The sequence below is a fragment of the Scyliorhinus torazame genome, chromosome 2 (genome assembly GCF_047496885.1).
Source record: "Scyliorhinus torazame isolate Kashiwa2021f chromosome 2, sScyTor2.1, whole genome shotgun sequence".
Classification (NCBI taxonomy): domain Eukaryota; kingdom Metazoa; phylum Chordata; class Chondrichthyes; order Carcharhiniformes; family Scyliorhinidae; genus Scyliorhinus; species Scyliorhinus torazame.
The window spans coordinates 84221538-84242026 of record NC_092708.1 but is presented as its reverse complement, the minus strand read 5'-3'; the positions used below and the strand labels follow the sequence as shown (position 1 = coordinate 84242026).

At 48.0% G+C, this 20489-nt stretch overlaps 1 protein-coding gene across 23 annotated transcripts in view; it reads right to left on the bottom strand.

Annotated features, from left to right (window-relative positions):
• LOC140389119 (mucin-13-like) overlaps positions 1-20489 on the bottom strand; it is a 206150-nt gene that overhangs the window by 92215 nt on the left and 93446 nt on the right. For 20 of the 23 annotated variants that reach the window (XM_072473324.1, XM_072473279.1, XM_072473344.1 and 17 more), the window contains 3 exons: positions 5760-5786; positions 4386-4409; positions 2101-2127 (listed from right to left, as the gene is read on the bottom strand). In XM_072473324.1, coding sequence (XP_072329425.1) covers positions 2101-2127; positions 4386-4409; positions 5760-5786 — 78 coding nt within the window. The remainder of the gene's footprint in view (positions 1-2100; positions 2128-4385; positions 4410-5759; positions 5787-20489) is intronic. The other 3 variants (XM_072473359.1, XM_072473293.1, XM_072473385.1) reach the window with 1 other exon arrangement.

Below are 20489 nucleotides of genomic sequence, written 5' to 3'. Positions count from 1 at the left end.
ATTCTTCGACCCAACCAAGGAAACCAAGATACCAACTGATGCAAGCCAGGACGGCATTGGGGCGGTGCTCCTTCAGCGGGATGACTCAACGTCCTGGGCTCCAGTGGCGTATGCCTCCAGGGCCATGATGCCCACTGAGCAACGGTACGCTCAGATTGAGAAGGAGTGTCTGGGCCTCCAAACAGGGATAGTCAAGTTCCACGACTATGTTTATGGCCTGCCGAAATTCACAGTAGAGACGGACCACAGGCCTCTAGTCCACATAATCCAGAAGGATTTAAACGACATGACACCTCGGTTACAGCGTATTCTTTTAAAGCTACGCCACTACGACTTCAAACTGGTCTACACATCAGGTAAAGAGCTGATCGTTGCAGATGCCCTGTCCAGGTCCATGAACCTGGTCCAGGTCCACACCGCATGAACAAAGTGACTTCATCTGCCACATAGAAGCCCAAGTGCAGTTGTGTGCCTCAAACCTTCAGGCCTTCAACGAATGGGTGGTCCCAATTCGTGAGGGGTCCACATTGTAGAGTGGCTGCTGTGCAAAGTTGCAGATTCAGGCTCCGATTGTAACCTGCCGATGCTGGCATACAGGGCGACCCCACTGTCCACTGGATTGTCTCCAGCCCAGATGCTCATGAATCGCATTCTGAGGACCACAGTTCCAGCCATCCACGTTCCCGACCTTGACCACCTCCAGGTCCGACAGAAAATGCAGCAGTCACGGGCCCAACAGGAAGCCACGTACGATGCCCATGCCACGGATCTGCCTGAGCTGGCCCCAACTGATCATGTTCGCGTACAGTTGCCTGAGGGTGGCTGGTCAGCCACAGCTGTTGTGCTTAAACAAATGGCCCCAAGATCATTCCTTGTCCGCATGGCTGATGGCTCCCTGCTACGGCGCAACAGACGGGCACTGCGAAGAGTTCCACGCCCGCTACCTGACCGGCGTGCCCCGCCACCTACGATGCCTCCTCCTACGATGCCTCTCCAAGCGCAGGCGGCTCCTAATCCGCCTCTGCGGCAATCAACAAGAATTTGTCGCCCACCACAAAGACTAAATCTATAGACTGAGCTTTTGTACATTTTTCTGACTTCACCAATAGGACCTCTGTAAATATCGTTTCGTTTGCCATATATCTCCACTATCGCAACCTTCCTATGTATATACGTTCATTTAGACATCTTTCTGTAGATAGTCAGGCACATATATATATATATATTTATAAGCATCCACACCTTAGTATTTTTTTTTTTTACAAGGGGGGAGATGTCATAATATCCACACATGTACATAATGAAGTGCAGACAGGCAGTGATTGACACAGAGGATGACCAGTAAGCACACAGCACAGCGCAGCCAATCACCAGACAGGACACCACCACTATAAAGCCAGAGGGCACTAGGTTTCCCGCCCTCTCCGGACCCAGCCACTGAGACAGTCAGAGTCCATGAGCTAGCACAGTGCAAACTCCATGCGGTAGCTAGTAAGTCTGGTCAGGCTAGTACAAGGTCTCCAGTCAGTTCAGTATGGTGTTGACCCACAGTTAAATTTGTATGTTAGTTCTATCGTTCAATAAAACCGTGTTGGATCTTCTACAGTGTTAGGGGTCTGTTTCTCGCATCGCTGCATCAAGTGCAGTCCACACCGAACCGACCTGCCTAACACATCATACAGGGCACAGTTTTAATATTTTCGGATTAAAATGATGCGTGTACAGGAGCATAGGGACCTGAGTGTATATGTGTGTGAGTCATAACTGAAGGATAGGATGCGAGAGTGGTTAATAGAGGAGACAGACTCCTAGTTTGATTAAAAGGGGCTTCGAGTGCAAGAGCAATGGGGTTATCATAAACCTGTATAAAGACACTAGTTCAGCCTAACCTGGAGGACGGCAGCATTGTGTCCAAATCTAAGCTCTGCTCTGTCAGAAGAAAGTGAAGAGAGTGCAGAAAAGTTCAGAAAAGCTTCAAGAGAATGGTTCTAGGGTTGAAAAACTTTTCTAAAGTGACAGATTCAAGCAATATCATTTTTGGTTTTCAGCAATCATTCATATCCCTGAAATTACTGCCACAAGGATATGTATAGAGCTTACCTACAGTGGCGTTTGAGGGTAGTTCTCCTGTGAGAGAGAAATTTAACATGTTTAGTTGGAACATTCATATCAATTGTATTGAATTTAGGATGGACTTCCTGGAAAAGAAAAACGTTATAATCTTTGCTGTTTTGTGACATGTTTAATACCCTTTTGAACACATGATGATTTAGTAAACAAAGCCAACATGGATTGCTGCAGGGAAAATAGAGTTTATCTAACTTGCTGAACATTTGTGAACAGGAAACAGAGGGAGTCAGTTTAGCACACTGGGCTAAATCGCTGGCTTTTAAAGCTGACCAAGGCAGGCCAGCAGCACGGTTCAATTCCTGTACCAGCCTCCCGGAACAGGTGCCGGAATGTGGCGACTAGGGGCTTTTCACAGTAACTTCATTTGAAGCCTACTTGTGACAATAAGCGATTTTCATTGATTGCACCATAGTTGATGTGGTGTACAAGGACTTCCAGCAAACAGAGTCACAGAGACTTGAGGAAACTTATAGCTCATTGAGTAAAAAGACAGTAGCACCATAGGTACAAAATTGGTTGAGTGACAGAAAATTGAGCATTGTGGTTACTGGATGTTCTATGGGCTGGAAGAATGCTTGTAGTGGTGTTCCCAGTGGTCAATGATCAAGTAGACCTTGCAGCACTGGACATAATTTTAAGGTTTACAGATGATAAGGATGCATCATAACGTGGACAAATGTGAGTTTATTCATATTGGCAGCAAAAAAGGAAGGCAATGTTGTATTATATTACTTCTCCTGGTAGCATGTTATATTACTTTAAGTAATGTATGTTACTCATTTGTTTATGCCGAGTTGAACGTAACTTTGATGCTGATGAATAATTGATGTCGTCCAGTGACTAATCAATTAACTTGCGAATTTGATCCTTCAATACTTTTACCAGTAGTCAAATTAAACAAGATAGAATCAGATTAAACTATGAATATTATACTATACTCTGAGCTAACTCTACACCTCTTTTTTCTTGTCACAACACACACGAAGAGGCAGTAAAGCAGATTGAGTCTGTTTTTATACCCCTTGCTAGTGCTGCCCTCTAGTGAGCATTTAACTGTAATGACTATACATTAACCCCTTATGTATATACAGATACAGAGATCATTATTTGAATGGGTGTATTGAGAAAGGTGCATACTCAGCGAAACCTTGGTGTCCTTGTGCATCAGTCTCTGAAAGTAAGCGCGCAAGTCCAGCAGGCAGTAAAGAAGGCAAATCCTATGTTGGCCTTTACAGGAGAGGATTTGACTGTGGGAATAGGGATGTTTTACTGCAATTGTATAGGGCATTGGTAACGCCACACCTGGAGTATTGTGTGCAGTTTTGTTGTCCTTATCTGAAGAAGGATGTTCTTGCTCTGGAGTGAGTTCAGCGAATGTTTACCAGGCTGATTCCTGGGATGGCGAGAATGTCATATGAGGAGACACTAAATCGGTTAGGATTATATTCATTGGAGTTTGGAAGAGTGAGAGGGGATCACAGAGAAACTTATAAAATTCTGACAGGATTAGACACGGTAGATTCAGAAAAGATGTTCCCATTGGTGGGGGAGTGCAGAGCTAGGGGTCATAGTTTGAGGATACGCCGTAAACCTTTTAGGACAGAGGTGAGGGGAAATTTCTTCACCCGGAAAATGATGAATCTGTGGAATTCACTACCACAAAAAGTAGTTGAGGAGAAAATATTGTGTAATTTAAAGAAGAAATTAGATTAGCTCTTGGGGCAAAAGGGATCAAGGGATATGGGGGGAAGGTGAGGTCAGAGTATTGAACTTGATGATCAGCAATGATCATAACGAATGGGAGAGCAGTATCTGAGGGTTTATTGGTCTCTTCCTGCTTCTACTTTCTATGTGTCTATGTAGGATACAACTCCAAAGGATGTACAGGAGCACAGGGACCTGAATGTATATGTGCATATGTCATAACTGAAGGATGTGATGCAAGAGTGATTCATAGAGCATTCCGTATCCTAGCTTTATTAATATGGGCATAGAGTACAAGAGCAAAGGGTTTATCATAAACGTGTATTGAGACACTAGTTTAGCTTAAAATGGAGGACTGGAGCATTGTGTCCAAATCTAAGCACCGTCTGACTGTCAAAAGGATATGAAGAGAGTGCAGAAATGTGCAGAAAACAATGGTTTCTGGGTTGACAACATTTTCTAAAGTGACAGATTCAAGCAATCTCATTTTTGGTTTTCAGCAATCATCCTGTCCCTGAAATTACAGCCACAAGGATATGTACAGAGCGTACCTCCAGTGGGGTTTGAGGACGGTCCTATAAGAGAGAAAGTTCACATGTTTAGTTCGAACATTCATGTCAACTGTGTCAAATTTTGCAGGGAATTTATGTGAGATAAAAAATCCATTCATCATCATTGCTGTTTTGGAAGAAATTTATTGGTCACTTAAACTCATGTTGATTTAGTAAAGAAATCCAGCATGGATTGCTACAGGGAAAATAGTGTTCAACTAACTTGTTGGACATTTGTGAACAGGAAACAGAGTGACTAAAAGTTTGCAGGACACTATATGTGGTGTTCAAGGACTTCCAAGAGACAGTTGATACGGGGTCGCTCAAAAGGCTTGTGAGGAAACTTATAGCTCATTGAATAAAAGAAACAGTTGCACCATGGATAGAAAATGGGCTGAGTGACAGAAAACAGAGCGTAGTGGTTATTGGATGTGTCATAATATACACCAGTATATTATGGTGCAGCCACACACACACACACACTGATGGACATGGAGAGGGACCAATCAGCACACACAACACTGCAGCCAATCACCAGTGAGAGCACACGCACTATAAAGACAGGGGACAGGAGAATTCCCGCTCATTCTAGTAGCAGCCAGCTCGGAGCACAGAGCTCACAGCCTGCAACACAGACATTCACCGTGTGCTGAGTGCATCACCTGATTAGGACAAGGCAAGGGTCAACAGTTAAAGCTGGTAATTTACTTCCATTTTAATTTAATGGAAGTCCATTTACCCACAGTTCAAGTATGTTAATATAGTTATCCTTATAATAAAATAGAGTTGCACCACTTCCCGTGTTGGTGACCTGTTTGTGATCCAGAACACCCAACACATCAGGATGTTCTATGGGCTGGTAGAAATTTGTAGTGGTGTTCCCCAGAGATCAACGATCGGACCGTTGCGTCTCCTGTTATACATTAATGATGTAGACTTTAGTGTACAGGGCACAGTTTTAATGTTTTTGGATGAAAACAATACAACTTTAATGTGCGTACAGGAGCACAGCGACCTGAGTGTATATGTGCGTGAGTCATAACTGAAGGATTCGATGCGCGAGTGGTTAATAGAGGAGACAGACTCCTTTTGATTAAAACTGGCAGAATACAAGAGCAATGAGGTTATCACAAACGTGTACAAAGACACTAGTTCAGCCTAACCTGGAAGACTGCGGCATTGTGCACAAATCTAATCGCTGCTCAGTCAGAAGAAAATGAAGAGGGTGCAGAAATGTTCAGAAAAGTTTCAGGAGAATTGTTCCAGGGATGAAAAACTTTTCTAAAGTGAGACATCCATGAAATCTCATTTTTGGTTTTCAGCAAATATTCCTATCCTTGAAATTACAGTCACAAGCCTATGTACAGAGCATACCTGTAGTGGAGTTTGAGGGTGGTCCTCCTGAAAGAGAGACATTTAACATGTTTAGTTGGAACATTCATATCAATTGTATCGAATTTTGGAGGGACTTCCGGAAAAGAAAAACATGATAATCTTTGCTGTTTTGTGACATGCTTAATACATTTTGAACACATGTTGATTTTGTAAAGAAAATAGTATTTAACTAACTTGCTGAACAGGAAACAGAGGGAATCAATGATTGCACCATAGTTGATGTGGTGTACAAGGACTTCCAGGAGACAGTTGAAGCAGGGTCGCTCAAATGACTTGTGAGGAAACCTATACCTCATTGAATAAAAAGACAGCAGCACCATGGATACAAAATTGGCTGAGTGACAGACAACCGAGCATTGTGGTTACTGGATGTTTTACGGACTGAGGAATGTTTGGAGTGAAGTTCCCCAGCGGTCAATCATCAGCCCATTGCTTCTCCTCTTATACTTCAATGATGTAAACCTTGTAGTTCTGGACACAATTTTAATATTTTTGGATGATAGTGATGCATCATAACATGGATAAATGTGAGTTTATCCACTTTGGAAGCAAAAGTAGTAAAGCAGATCATTATTTAAATGGGTGTATCTGGAGAGGTGCATACTCAGCGAAACCTTGGTATCCTTGTGCATCAGACGCTGAAAATAAGCACGCAGGTAGAGCAGGCAGTACAGAAGGCAAATCCCATGTTGGCCTTCACAGTGAGAGGATTTGACTGTGGGAATAGGAATGTTTTGCCAGAATTGTATAGGGCATTGGTCAGGCCACATCTGGAGTATTGTGTGCAGTTTTGGTGTCCTTATCTGAGGAATGATGTTCTTGCTCTGGAGTGAGTTCAGCGAATGTTTACCAGGCTGATTCCTGGGATCGTGAGAATGTCACATGAGGAGATACTAAATCGGTTCGGATTATTATCATTGGAGTTTTGAAAAGTGAGAGGGGATCTCAGAGAACCTTAAAAAATCTATCAGGATTAGACAGGGTAGATTGAGAACAAATGTTCCCGATGGTGGGGGAATATAGAGCTAGGGGTCATAGTCTGAGGATACAGCGTAAACCTTTGAGGATTGAGGAGAGGGGAAATTTCTTCACCCAGAAAATGGAGATTCTGTGGAATTCACTACTACAAAAAGTAGTTGAGGCAAAACGTTTTAGTAATTTCACCCCTGTGGTGGGGTTTGAGGGTAGTCCTGTAAGATAGAAATTTAACATGTTTAGTTAGAACACTCATATCAATTGTATTGAATTTCGGAGGGAATTTCTGGAAAAGAAAAACTTGATAATCTTTGCTGTTTTGTGGCATGTTTAATACCCTTTTGAATACATGTTGATTTAGTAAAGAAAGCCAGCATGGATTGCTAGAGTGAAAATAGTATTTAACTAACTTGCTGGACATTCGTGAACAGGAAACAGAGAGACTCAAATATTGCAGAACAGTTGATGTGGTGTACAAGGACCTCCAGGAGGCAGTTGAAACAGGGTCGCTCAAAAGACTTGTGAGGAAATTTATACCTCTTTGAATAAAAAAGACAGGAGCACCATAGGTACAAAATTGGCTGAGTGACAGAAAACTGAATATTGTCGTTACTGGATGTTCTACAGGCTGGAGGAATATTTGTAGTGGTGTTCCCCAGAGGTCAATGATGGGACCATTGTGTCTCCTGTTATACATTAATGATCTAGACCTGGGTGCACAGGGCAAGGTTATATGGCGGGATTATCCTTTCGCGGGATTCCCCATGCCGGGGGGAAAACCGGCCCAAACCACCCCGACGTCAACAGCCCCCGAAAGTGGGGAATTCACCACACTTTCAGGGGCTAGGTGGATGTCGGAGGGGTTGCCGCCGAGGGACTGCGTGATCCCGTGCATGCACAGACCGGCCGACGTATTCTGCTGCATGCGCAGGGGGTTGTTTTCTCCGCGCTGGCCAAAGCAGAGCCCTACAGGGGCCGGCGCGGAAGTGAGGAGTGCCCCCACAGCACAGGCCCGCCCGCAGGTCGGCGGGCCTCGATCGTTGGCCAGGCCACCATGGGGGCCCCCCTGGGGTTGGATCCCCCCCCCCCCCCCGAGGACCGCCCCAGCCAACTTACCTGCCAGGTACCGCCATGTGGGACCATGTCTAACCCACACTGGCGTACCTGACCAAAAACGGACGGCCACTCGGCCCATCGGGAAAGACTTAGTCATTGCTGATATCTTATCCAGAGCCACAAATGATTCTGACACATCAGATTCAGATATTGTACACAGTGTGGAAGCATGAGCCGCATTTGTTGCTGAGATGCTAAAGGTGTCTAACAGAAAACTACGAATCACCAAAGAAGAAACAGAAAAGGACCTGATACTCCAGAAGGTAATCGACTAATTCAAAGAAGTTTGGCCCAATGGATGTTGCTCAGCTTTTCGCAGTATCAAAGATGACCTCACTGTAATTGATGGCTTCCTATTCAAAGGAGACAGGAAAGTCATTCGTTCTTGCCTCTGACAGGGTATCTTGGGCCAGATACACGAGGGTCATCAAGGTATTGTAAAATGTCATAGACGAGCAAGAAAATCTGTGTACTGGCCGGGAATCAACAAGGATGTGGACAATCATGTGCAGGAATGCAGCATTTGCCAAAACATCAGTCGGTGCAGTGCAAAGAAAGTATGGAACAAAATGAACTCACCGCCAATCCATGGATCAAAGTTGGCATGGATCTGTTCTACTTTAAGAATTGTGACTATCTAGTCATTATCGACTATTATTCCAACTATCCCGAGGTGGTTACACTGAACAATTCAACGACAAGATCGGTAATACGAGCAGCAAACTCCATTTTTGCTCACCAAGGAATACCATCATACATTATATCTGACAATGGTCCTTGCTTCATCAGCTGTGAGTGGACACAATTTGCAGAAAGGTACAATTTTTTTTTCAATAAACATTTTATTGAGGTATTTTTGGTATTGTAACAACAACAAAATAAACAATGTACATGAAACTATAAAAATAGTGCAAAAGCTGTCTCCTTTCCTGACAGGTCCCTCCTTTATTAACCCCTTACTCTCAGCTAAACAAAATCCGCCCCCCCCCCCCCCTTCTGCTGACGATTAATTATCCACGAAGAAGTCGACGACCGGTCGCCATCTCCGGGCGAACCCGAACAGTGACCCTCTCAAGGCAAACTTGATTTTTTTCCAAACAGAGAAAGCTAGCCATGTCCGATAGCCAGGTCTCCAACTTCGGGGCTTTGAGTCCCTCCAAGCGAATAGTATCCGTCTCCGGGCTACCAGGGAAGCAAAGACCAGAACATTTGCCTCTTTCTCCTCCTGGATTCCCGGGTCTTCCGACACCCTGAAAATTGCCACCTCTGGACTCAGCGCCACTCTTGTTTGAACACCATGGACATGACATCTGCAAACCCCTGCCAAAATCACCTAAGCTTCGGACATGCCCAGAACATGTGGACATGGTTCGCTGGTCCTCCCGCACATTTCGCACACCTGTCTTCCACCCCAAAGAATCTGCTCATCCGGGCCGCTGTCATGTGAGCCCGATGAACGAACTTTAATTGTATCAGGCTGAGCCTGGCACATGTTGCAGACGCGTTGACTCTACTCAACGCGTCCGCCCATAGGCCATCCTCCATCTCCCCTCCCAGCTCCTCCTCCCACTTGCGCTTCAGCGCCTCGGTCTGCATCTCCTCTGACCCCATAAGTTCCTTGTAAATGTCAGAGACGCTCCCTTCTCCTACCCACCCTCTGGAAACTAACCTGTCCTGAATCCCCCTTAGCGGTAGGAGTGGGAAGGTTGACACCTGTTTACGTAGGAAGTCCCGCACCTGCAGATACCTGAATTTGTTTCCCCTCGCCAACCCAAACTGCTCCTCCAGTGCCCTCATACTCAGAAAGCTCCCCTCCATAAACATATCCCCCATCCTCTCAATCCCTGCTCTCCGCCATATCCGGAACCCCCCATCCATACTTCCTGTGGCTAATCGGTGATTATTACAGATTGGGGACCAGACCGATGCACCCTCTCCTCCCACATGTCTCCTCCATTGCCACCAGAATCTCAGGGCCGCCACCACCACAGGGCTGGTGGAGTACCGTGCCGGCGGGAATGGCAGAGGCGCAGTTACCAACGCCCCAGACTGGTGCCCTTGCATGAAGCCGCCTCCATACACTCCCATGCCGACCCCTCCCCCACCACCCACTTCCTGATCATGGCTGTATTCGCCGCCCAGTAATAGTTACAAAAATTTGGCAGCGACAGCCCGCCGTCTCCCCGACTCCGCTCAAGCATTACCTTCCTTATCCGCGGGGTCTTGCCCGCCCAAACGCAGCCAGTGATCACTTTGTTGACCCGTTTAAAAAAGGACCGTGGAATAAAGATGGGGAGACATTGAAACACCAACAGGAATCTCGAGGACCGTCATCTTCACCGCCTGCACCCTCCCAGCCAGTGACAACGGAAGTGGGTCCCACCTCCGAAAATCGTCCTTCATTTGGTCTACTAGTCGGGCCAGATTTAATTTATGCAGCTGGTCCCATTCCCACGCCACTTGAATGCCTAGGTACCTAAAGCTTCCCCCTACTAATCTAAACAGAGGCTCCCCCAATCGCCTCTCCTGTCCCCTCGCCTGGACCGCAAACATCTTACTTTTCCCCATATTTAGCTTGTACCCCGAAAACCGGCCAAATTCCCCTCGAATCCTCATGATATCTTCCATCCCCTCTATTGGGTCCGCGATACATACAGAAGCAGGTCGTCTGCATAGAGCGAGACTCTGTGCTCCACCACTCCCCCACAGGCCAGCCCCTTGAGGCTCTCAGAGCAATTGCCAACGGCTCTATAGCTAGCGCAAACAGTGGAGAGAGGGGGCATCCCTGCCTCGTCCCCCGGTGCAGTCTAAAATAGCCCGATGTTGTCCTATCCGTCCGTACGCTTGCCACAGGAGCCTGATACTGCAACCTGACCCAGTCAATAAAGCCTCGCCCAAATCCCAACCGTGCCAGTACCTCCCACAGATAATCCCATTCTACCCGGTCAAAAGCTTTTTCTGCATCCATTGCGATCACTACCTCCACCTCCCTACCTTCCGGGGGCATCATGATCACATTTAACAACCTTTTTACATTGGCCACCAACTGCCTGCCCTTAACAAACCCCGCCTGGTCCTCCTCAATAACGTCCGGAACACAATCCTCAATCCTGGAGGACAAACGTTTGGCCAGCAATTTAGCATCCACATTCAACAGGGATATCGGCCTGTAGGACCCATACAGCTCCGGGTTCTTGTCCCACTTCAGAATCAGCGAAATCGTGGCCTGTGACTGTCATAATATGCACCCATGCACATCATGAGGTAAAAGCAGGCAGTGACAGACACCCAGGTGAGCCAATCAGTATACAGAACAGAACACGGCCAATCACAAGACAGGACACCAGAGGGGGGCTTCCAACTAGAAAACACACGAGGCATCAGCACTCTGCCTCTTTCAACTGGTGACAACTGTAGTGATAGTCAGGGTGTACAAATCATTCAACACCTTCTACACGTGGATCAGAGGTAGCCTGGTCTAGATAGTTAATGCTAGTTTACTTAGAGTAGTAGAGAGTCAACCCACAGGCAGCTGTGTGCTTCGTTACTGAAGTTCAATAAATCTTACATTGAACCAACGCCCACGTTTGGTGTATACTTGATCAGTTAACTGCATCGTGTGCAGTCCGTGTCACCCCAGGGTGAACAACAAGACAATGACATCGTCGGGGGCAGCACCCATCTTTCCCTTGCCTCATTGAACATCCTCATCAACACCGGCCCCAATATCCCAGAGAACCTTTTATAAAACTCCACTGGGTACCCATCCGGCCCCGGGGTTTTACCCGATTGCATGGCCTTCAGACTCTCCACTATCTCTTCGAACCCGATCGGGGCCCCCAGCCCTTGTACCAGCTCCCCGTCCACCTTTGGGAAATTCAGCCCCTCCAAGAAGTGCCTCATCCCCTCCGGCCCCATAGGGGGTACCTGCCTATACAGCCTACTGTAGAAATCCCTAAACACCTTATTCACCCCTGCTGAATCTCCAACCAGGTTCCCATCTCCGTCATTTACTTTCCCTATCTCCCTGGCCGCCTCCCTCTTTCTAAGCTGCTGTGCAAACATTCTGCTGCCCTTCTCTCCATGCTCATAGATCGCCCCCCCCCTCGCCTTTCTCAACTGCTCCACCACCCTCCCTGTAGTTAACAAGCCGAACTCCAAAAGCTTTTTCCGTTTTCGGGTGTTATTTTTGGTGGATGTCGGCAATGTCTTTTTTTGTTGATGTGCACCTTTGTGGGATGGAGACGTGCTTGTTTGGGTTTCGGTTGGTGGGGTTGTTTTTTTTTTCAGTTGGGTGATTGTGTGGGGATTGTTAGATGAGGGAATTTGTTTGTATGAGCGGGGGAGAGGGGAGTGAGGGAACAATAGGTGGGAGACTTTTTGGTGCCGGGGGTGAGGGCCACCAAGCTAGCTGGGTGAGCTAGCTCACCGAAGCACAGTGGGGGGGGGGGGGGGTGCATATGATTAGTTTACTATCTGGGTTAGGTTTCAGAGTAGTGTTGCTAGGGGGGGGAGGGGGGGAGTTGTTCTGCTGACGAGGGAGGAACTTTGGTGGAGGGACTGAGAGGAGGTCGGATGCGGGGGCTGCCGGGGGGCGGGCCGGAGGAAGTGTGGCACATGGGCTGGAGGCGGGCCCAAGAAGGGGGATGGCTGATCGGCAGAGGGGGAGGCACTTTGCCCCCCAACTAGGCTGATCACCTGGAATGTACGAGGGTTAAATGGGCCGGTTAAGAGGGAACCTGTGTTCGTGCAGCAGAGGGGACTGAAGGCAGACGTGGTAATGCTGCACGAGACGCATCTTAGAGTAGTGGACCAGGTTAGATTGCGGAAACTCTGGGTCAGTCAGGTTTTCCACTCGGGGCTGGATACAAAGACTAGAGGGGTTGCAATCTTGATTAATAAGCAGGTGATATTTGAGGTGGGCAGAATAGTTTCGGATGTGGGGAGTCGATATATTATGGTTAGTGGTAAGCTGGATGGGATGAAGGTAGTGCTGGGTAATGTATATGCATCAAATTGGGATGACGTGGAATTTATAAAACGGATGTTGGGGAAGATACCGGACCTGGACTTGCACAAGCTGATCATGGGAGGGGACTTTAATACAGTTATTGATCCTGGTCTGGATCGGTCATGTTTGAAAACGGGCCGAATGCCAGCAAGGCAAAGGAGCTGAAAGGGTTCATGGAGCAGATGGGGGGGGAAGGCGGGGGGGGGGGATCCATGGAGATTTAGGCAGCCGAGGGTGAAGGAGTTCTCCTTCTACTCCCACGTGCATAAGGTGTACTCTCGGATCGATTTCTTTGTCTTGGGTAGGGCCTAGCTGGCAGGGGTGGTGGACACAGGGTACTCGGCGATCACGATCTCGGGCCATGCTCCACACTGGGGTGACCTGCAGGTTAGTACAGATAGCTATCAGCACCTCTGCCGTTCCCGCCAGCACGGTACTCCACCAGCCCCGTGGTGGTGGCGGCCTTGAGAGTCAGGGGGGAATGGAGGAGACATGGGGGAGCAGGGGGAGCATCTGTTTGCTCCCCAATTTGCGATAATCACCGGTTTGCCCCCGGGGAGGATGGACGGGGGATTCCGAATATGGTGGAGAGCGGGGATTGAGAGGATGGGGGACTTGTTTATAGAGGGGAGCTTTCCGAGTATGAGGGTGCTGGAGGAGAAGTTTGCATTGGCGGGGGGAAACAAATTTCGATATCTGCAGGTGCTGGACTTTCTGCGTAGACAGGTACCAACCTTCCCACTCCTGCTGCTAAGGGGGATTCAGGACAGGGTAGTTTCCAGAGGATGGAGAGGAGAGGGGAGCGTTTCTGACTTTGAGAAGGAGCTTATGGGATCAGAGGAGACGCAGACCGAGGAGCTGAAGCGACAGTGGGAGGAGGAGCAGGGGGGAGAGATGGAGGAGGGCCTTTCGGCGGACGCGTTGAGTAGAGTCAACGCGACCGCAACTTGTGCCAGATTCGAACTGATTCAATTCAAGGTCGTTCACCGGGCTCACATGCCCGGATGAGCAGATTCATTGGGGTGGAGGATAGGTGCGAAAAGTGTGCAGGAGGACCAGCAAACCATGTCCACATGTTCTGGGCATGTCCAAAACTGAGGGGATTTTGGCGGGGGTTTGCGGATGTCATGTCCAAGGTATTAAATGCAAGGGTGGCATTGAGGCCAGAGGTTGCAATTTTTGGGGTGTCGCAGGATCCGGGAATCCAGGAGGAGAAAGAGGCAGATGTTCTGGCCTTTGCTTCCCTGGTAGCCCGGAGGCGGATATTACTAGCATGGAGGGACTCAAGGCCCCCCAAAGTCGGAGACCTGGCTATCAGACATGGCTAGCTTTCTCTGCCTGGAGAAAATTAAGTTCGCCATGAGAGGGTCACTGTCAGGGTTCGCCCAGAGGTCAGAGGTGGCAACCATTCATCGACTTCTTCGCAGAGAATTAATCGTCAGCAGAAGGGGGGGGGGGGGTGAGGTTAGGTGAGTGTAGATTGGGGGTTAATTAATGGTGGGACCTGTGTGGGAGGGAGGTGGTGTTTGCACTATGTTTATATTTTTATGTACATTGTTTATATCCAGCTGTTACGATGCCAAAAAATACCTCCATAAAATGTTTATTAAAAAAAAACAAGCCGAACTCCGCCTGTAGCCTCCGCCATTCCCTCAAAAGCGCTGCCTCTGGGGTCTCCGCATACCTACTCTCGATCTGTAGTATCCCCCTTCTCAGTCGGTCCGTCTCTGCCCTGTCTGCCTTCTCCCTATGGGCCTGTATCGAGATCAGCTCCCCTCTAACCACTGCCATCAGTGCTTCCCAGACCATTGCTGCTGAAATTTCCCCCGTGTCGTTGACCTGCAGGTAGTTCTGAATACATTTCTTAGCCGCTCGCACACACCTTTGTCAGCCAAAAGTCCCACATCGAACCTCCATTGCGGGCGCTGGTTACTGTCTTAACTAACCTGCAGGTCAACCCAATGCGGAGCATAGTCTGAGATTGTGATCACCGAGTAGCCTGTGTCCACCACCCCTTCAACTCCTTTAAATACTCCAGAGGGTAGGACAGAACGCAATTCCAGACAGTCCTGGACAAATTTGAAAGCTACTGCGAGGTAAACACAAAAGAAATCGGTACAACTGGTGCCAATACTCACCACGAGGCAGAGGTAGGGTTGCAACAGAAGCAAACGTCAATTTTGATTGGCAGCCATCTTGCGCGTATCCAGCCGGCCCAGTCCGCACATGCGCAGTTCCCTGGACGACGCGAACCGCAAAACAGTGTTTTGCGCATGTGTGAGAAGCTGCGCATGCACAGTTGCGAAAAGAGCGCACAGTAAAGGAAAAGCGATTTGCGCATGCGCAATCTATTCCTACGCTTTACGTCAAGGGAGTCATGACGTCAGAGGCCCTGGACCACGCCCACTTAAAGGGGAAATGTCCGAAAATTAAAAAGAAGAGTTTTAAAGCCGCAAAACACCATTTTTCACCTCGAAAGACAGAACAATGCCTGAACTTCTACCAATAGTTGAAAGTAACCTCCGCAGAACCCTGCAACAAGCAGTTAGCACTGCCCAAAGAGATGATTTGGTCCATGAAGACTACTACTCAGACGATAATTTCTTCCTTGGACACAGAGAGCGCAATGACAATACCGAAACACAAGAAGATAATTGGTTTATCGACGTATACTACTCAGACATGGCTGAGTTATTCGGATATGTTGATCACAGCATCAGCAACGCGGTTGAAAAGCTCAACACGACTCTACTCATGGCAGATGGATCCAATGCCATGATGCCATGGCAGATCGTTGATATATTGGATGACAGTGACCTATCAAATACCCACAAAGAAGAAGAAGCCCACAGAGAGCAGCCTGATGCCACACAAAAAGTGGTCCATACACCACGAAGACTCCCCGACTCCACACAGAGGGTGGTCCACGCACCACGAAGAGTCCCCAACTCCACGCAGAGGGTGGTCCACGCACTACGAAGAGTCCCCAACTCCACACAGAGGGTAGTCCACGCACCACAAAGAGTCCCTGACTCCACACAGAGGGTGGTCCAAGCGCCACGAAGAGTCCCCGACTCCACACAGAGAGCGATGAAAGACTCCACAGAGAGAGCAAAACAAGCCTCCACAGCAAGCTCGTTGATAGACTCCACAACGGGAGCAACTCAATACTCCAAAGCGCAGCCCATGCATGAACAAGTCCATGAAGATCTATCCACCTTATCTGAGTAACCAGCAGCAGACGATGCAAGTCTGCCACGCTCACATGAACAACATAAAGACTATGACAGTCTACCCAGATTACTTGAGCCACCAGAAGAAGACGCTGACAGTCTACCCAGCTCATCTAACCAACAAGGAGACACTGCAAGTCTACCCACTGTATGTGAGACAAGTGACAAAGGCATCACAATTCCTATACAAGATGTGCAACATCACAGCGAGACTGATAGATGACTCAAGGTACTCGACAATCTAAGTGAAACTACTCGTGAGTCCAGTGCAACCACGTCAATTGAAACCTCATCCACTCGAGCCTCTCCACAAAAAAATTAAATCTTGAACATTTTGACTCCAGACGAGGAGCATCAGGAAACCAAAGATGATTCAGGTGAACCTGAAATGACTCCAACAGAGGACCATCAAGAAACCAAAGATGCTTCAGGTGAACCAGAACGGACTCCAGACGGGGAGCATCAACAAGCCAAAGATGATTCAAGTGAACCGGACATGACTCCAGACGGGGAGCACCGAGGAATCAAAGACAAAATGCTCAATGAAACAGCAGATGCCACAAAGGACACTGACACAAGTAACTTTGTGAAGGACACAAATTCTCCACTCGGAATGGTCATTGAGCACAACAAACACAACAACAAAATCTACAAAAACAACAACACAGCCAACAACAAAAAGCGTACCAAAGGCACCAACGTCAACAACAAGCACGACAAAACCAACAACACTGGAACAACGACTGGTACGGCATGGTACAACTCTGCAAATGCAGGACACTGTGACAGCACAGCTCAAGACAATGGCAAGTATGCAGACATACCATGGCATGATAACGCATCTTACAAATTCACGTTTGCTGCACTACAGACAAGCAGACAAGCTTTCAAGGCATCTGACATAGGGCATCAATACCGCAAATACAGACACCAGTCCAGGTCAGACAGGAAAGATGACATCAAGAATCGCTACCACAAGCATCGAAACAATAAAAGAGTCCAAATAAGACAACAAAGTGATTTGGCCATTTGAACTCCTCCTGATGACTTTTTGGTTCCTTAAGCACAGGGACACTGACGGGTTCACAAGGAAATGACAACATCAACATCGACACTTCAATAACAAAACAAGAAAGCCACTCGACCATATAAATTCATGAACTTTGGACTCATGAATATTATTTGGTATTGTATAATCATCACTGTCATCATGACTTGTACATGTCATCACTTATCTACCTATTTTGTTCAATTTTCTTTAACCCAGTACAGAAAATATGTAACACGAAAAAAGGGGGATGTGGTGATATGCATCACTGTATATACACAAGGGGTTAATGTAAATACACTACAACTAAGTAACCACTAGAGGGAGCACCAGAGATGTCATGACATGCAGACATACAGCCAATGGGTCATTACAACAGGACACAACCAATGGGTAATCAGGACACTCAGAGATGGCATTACCACAAGGGGGCACTTCACGACCCATATAAAAGGACAGGGCACACATACTCTGCCTCTTTCCACAGACAGACATCTAGAGAGTACATCAGGGTTGATCAACAGCATCATACCCAGCACGTGGCTTAGAGCAGACTGGCTTAGTTAGGCTGAGTTACTATAGTTAGATTAGCAGGAGAGTCGAACTCATTTAAGAACTGTGTTAATAGTTCAATAAACATATTGAACTCATTACAAAGTCTGGACCTTCCTTTGTCAAAGCATACATCAAGGAAGCAGCTTATGCTACACGAAGAAGCAGAACACAACAAGGTCAATAACTGTGTTGAAGTTCCCTCCCATGACCAACCTGTGAAAGTCCAGGTCCGGTATCTTCCCCAGCATCCTCTTTATAAACTCCACATCATCCCAATTTGGTGCATACACATTTACTAATACCACCTGCACCCCCTCCAGTTTCCCACTGACCATAATGTACCGACCTCCCACATCCGAGACTATTCTACCCGCCTCAGACATCACCCACTTATTGATCAGGATCACGATCCCTCTAGTCTGAGTGAAGGACCTGACTGACCCAGCCTTACCTCATTCTAATCTGGTCAGTTACTCTGAGGTGCGTCTCCTGCAACATTACCACGTCCGCCTTCAGTTCCCTAAGATGCGCGAACACACATGCCCTCTTGACCGGCCCATTTAACTCTCGAACATTCCAGGTGATCAGCCTAGTTGGGAGGCTCATTGCCCCCCACTTCGCCGATCAGCCATCCCCTTTTCTGAGCCCGCCTCCAGCCCATGCTCCGCGCCTCCATTGGTCCGCCCCCAGGCAGCCTCCGCCCCCAACCTCCCATCTCTCCCTTAGCCCAAGTCCCTCCCTCATCAGCAGAACATTTACCCTCCACTCCCCCCCTAGTAACAACACTCTGTAACCCAACCCCTTTAATAAACCGGACATATGTACACCCCCCACTGCGCTTCTGTGAGCTAGCCCGCGCAGCTAGCTTGGTGGCTCCCATCCCTGGCACCGGATAGTCTCCCACCTATTGTTCCCTCCCCACCCTCCCCTCCGCTCATACAAACATACTCCAACATCAAACAATCCCCACACAATTGCCCGACAGAAAAACACCAAGATCTAAAAAAGCACACCTCCATCCCCAACAGTGCAAATGAAAACCTTAACTCACTCAGCTCTACCGCTGGTCCCAAATCAATGAAAAAGGCATGACAAACAGCTTCCACAAAACAAAAAACTAGAAACTTTTTATTTTAAAAGAACAGAAAAATAAAATTAAAAAAAACAAGAACGTTGCAGCAAAGTTCAAAAGTTCTCAGTCCACCACCAGTCCTTTCCTTTTCAAGAAGTTCAGCGCATCCTCAGGCGACTCAAAATAAAAGTGCTGTTCCCGTGCGTGACCCCGAGACGGGCCGGATACAACAGTCCGAATTTCACCTTTTTCTGAAAAAGGATTGACATAATCTGGTTGAAGCCCGCTCTTCTACTGGGCACCTCCGCACTCAGGCCTTGGTAAACCCGCAGGATACTGTTGTCCCACTTACAGCTCCGTGTCTGCTTGGCCCACTGTAAAATGTGCTCATTATCCAAGTACCCAGCTAACAAGATGGTACTGGTTGTGCTGGAGCGTGCCCATACAGCTGATGGGTTGGCTGGGGTCAGAGTGCACCTAATGGGGTGGTCTGGGGGCCCTAAATTCACAGTGGTCTGTTGCCGGCGTGCGCAGCTGCATGGCTGCCTTGCCGGCTGTGGAAATGCTGTTCAGTGCCCGTCCACCCCGACCCCACAGCCTACCTCCTGGCCATCCTCCGCTACTCCCCCCGGACCTGGCAGAAGGCCCCTGCCAGCGGCACAACTATCAACAAACTATAGTGATGTTGGACACTTTCCAAACCCCCTCTCTCTCCCTGAGAAGCCACGACACCGGTTTCATGGACTTTTAAAAGCACCACTGAACTGCGCCTTCGGGAACTCAGCCCATCGGAGACGGAGCATCACGTAGGCCTCAGAAAATACCGGTTCAGGCCCATCAATGACATGCCAACGGTATTTACTGAACGTCTGTTCCGGACCGCCTTGATGCCACTGTCGAGGTGACCTAGATTTATGAATTTTCGTCAAGTCGGCCCCCACCGGGATTTTAATGTCGGAACCTATTCTCAACAATCGCATTTTGCAATTTCATCATCAGCCAACGGAGAATTCCACCCAGGGCTACCTAACTTGATGCACATTTGTGAACAGGAACCAGAGAGACTCAATGTTTGCAGGACAGTTGGTGTGGTATACAAGGACGTCCAGGAGACAGTTGATACGGGGTCGCTCAAAATACTTGTTAGAAAATTTATACCTCATTGAATAAAAAAGACAGCAGCGCCATGGATACAAAATTGCTTGAGTGACAGGAAACAGAGCGTCGTGGTTACTGGATGATCTACAGGCTGGGAGAAGATTTGAAGTGTGTGGTAGTATGTATTCGGGGTCATGTGGGACTGGAAGCCCTAATGTCATTGGCTGACAGATCCCGGGTCCTGGTTGGCCGTTGACCTCTAGCTCCACCCTGAAGGCGGAGTATAAGAAGCTGGAGTCCTCCCCCGCAGGCCATTCTACTATCGAGCTGCGGGGGAACAGACACGCTTAATAAAGCCTCATCGACTTCACTCTATTCGTCTCACGGAGGCTTTGTGCGCTACAATTTATTAAGCGTGCCTAAAAAGGACTATGGAGCTCAGGATCATCCCGGAATGCCTGAGGATCAGCCCCCACGCAGTGAACGCGGCAGCAGCCTTCAAGCACTGGCAGACTTGTTTCGAGGCCTACCTCAGAACGGCCACCGGCCGGGTCACAGATGACCAAAAACTACAGGTCCTGCACTCGAGGGTGAGCACGGA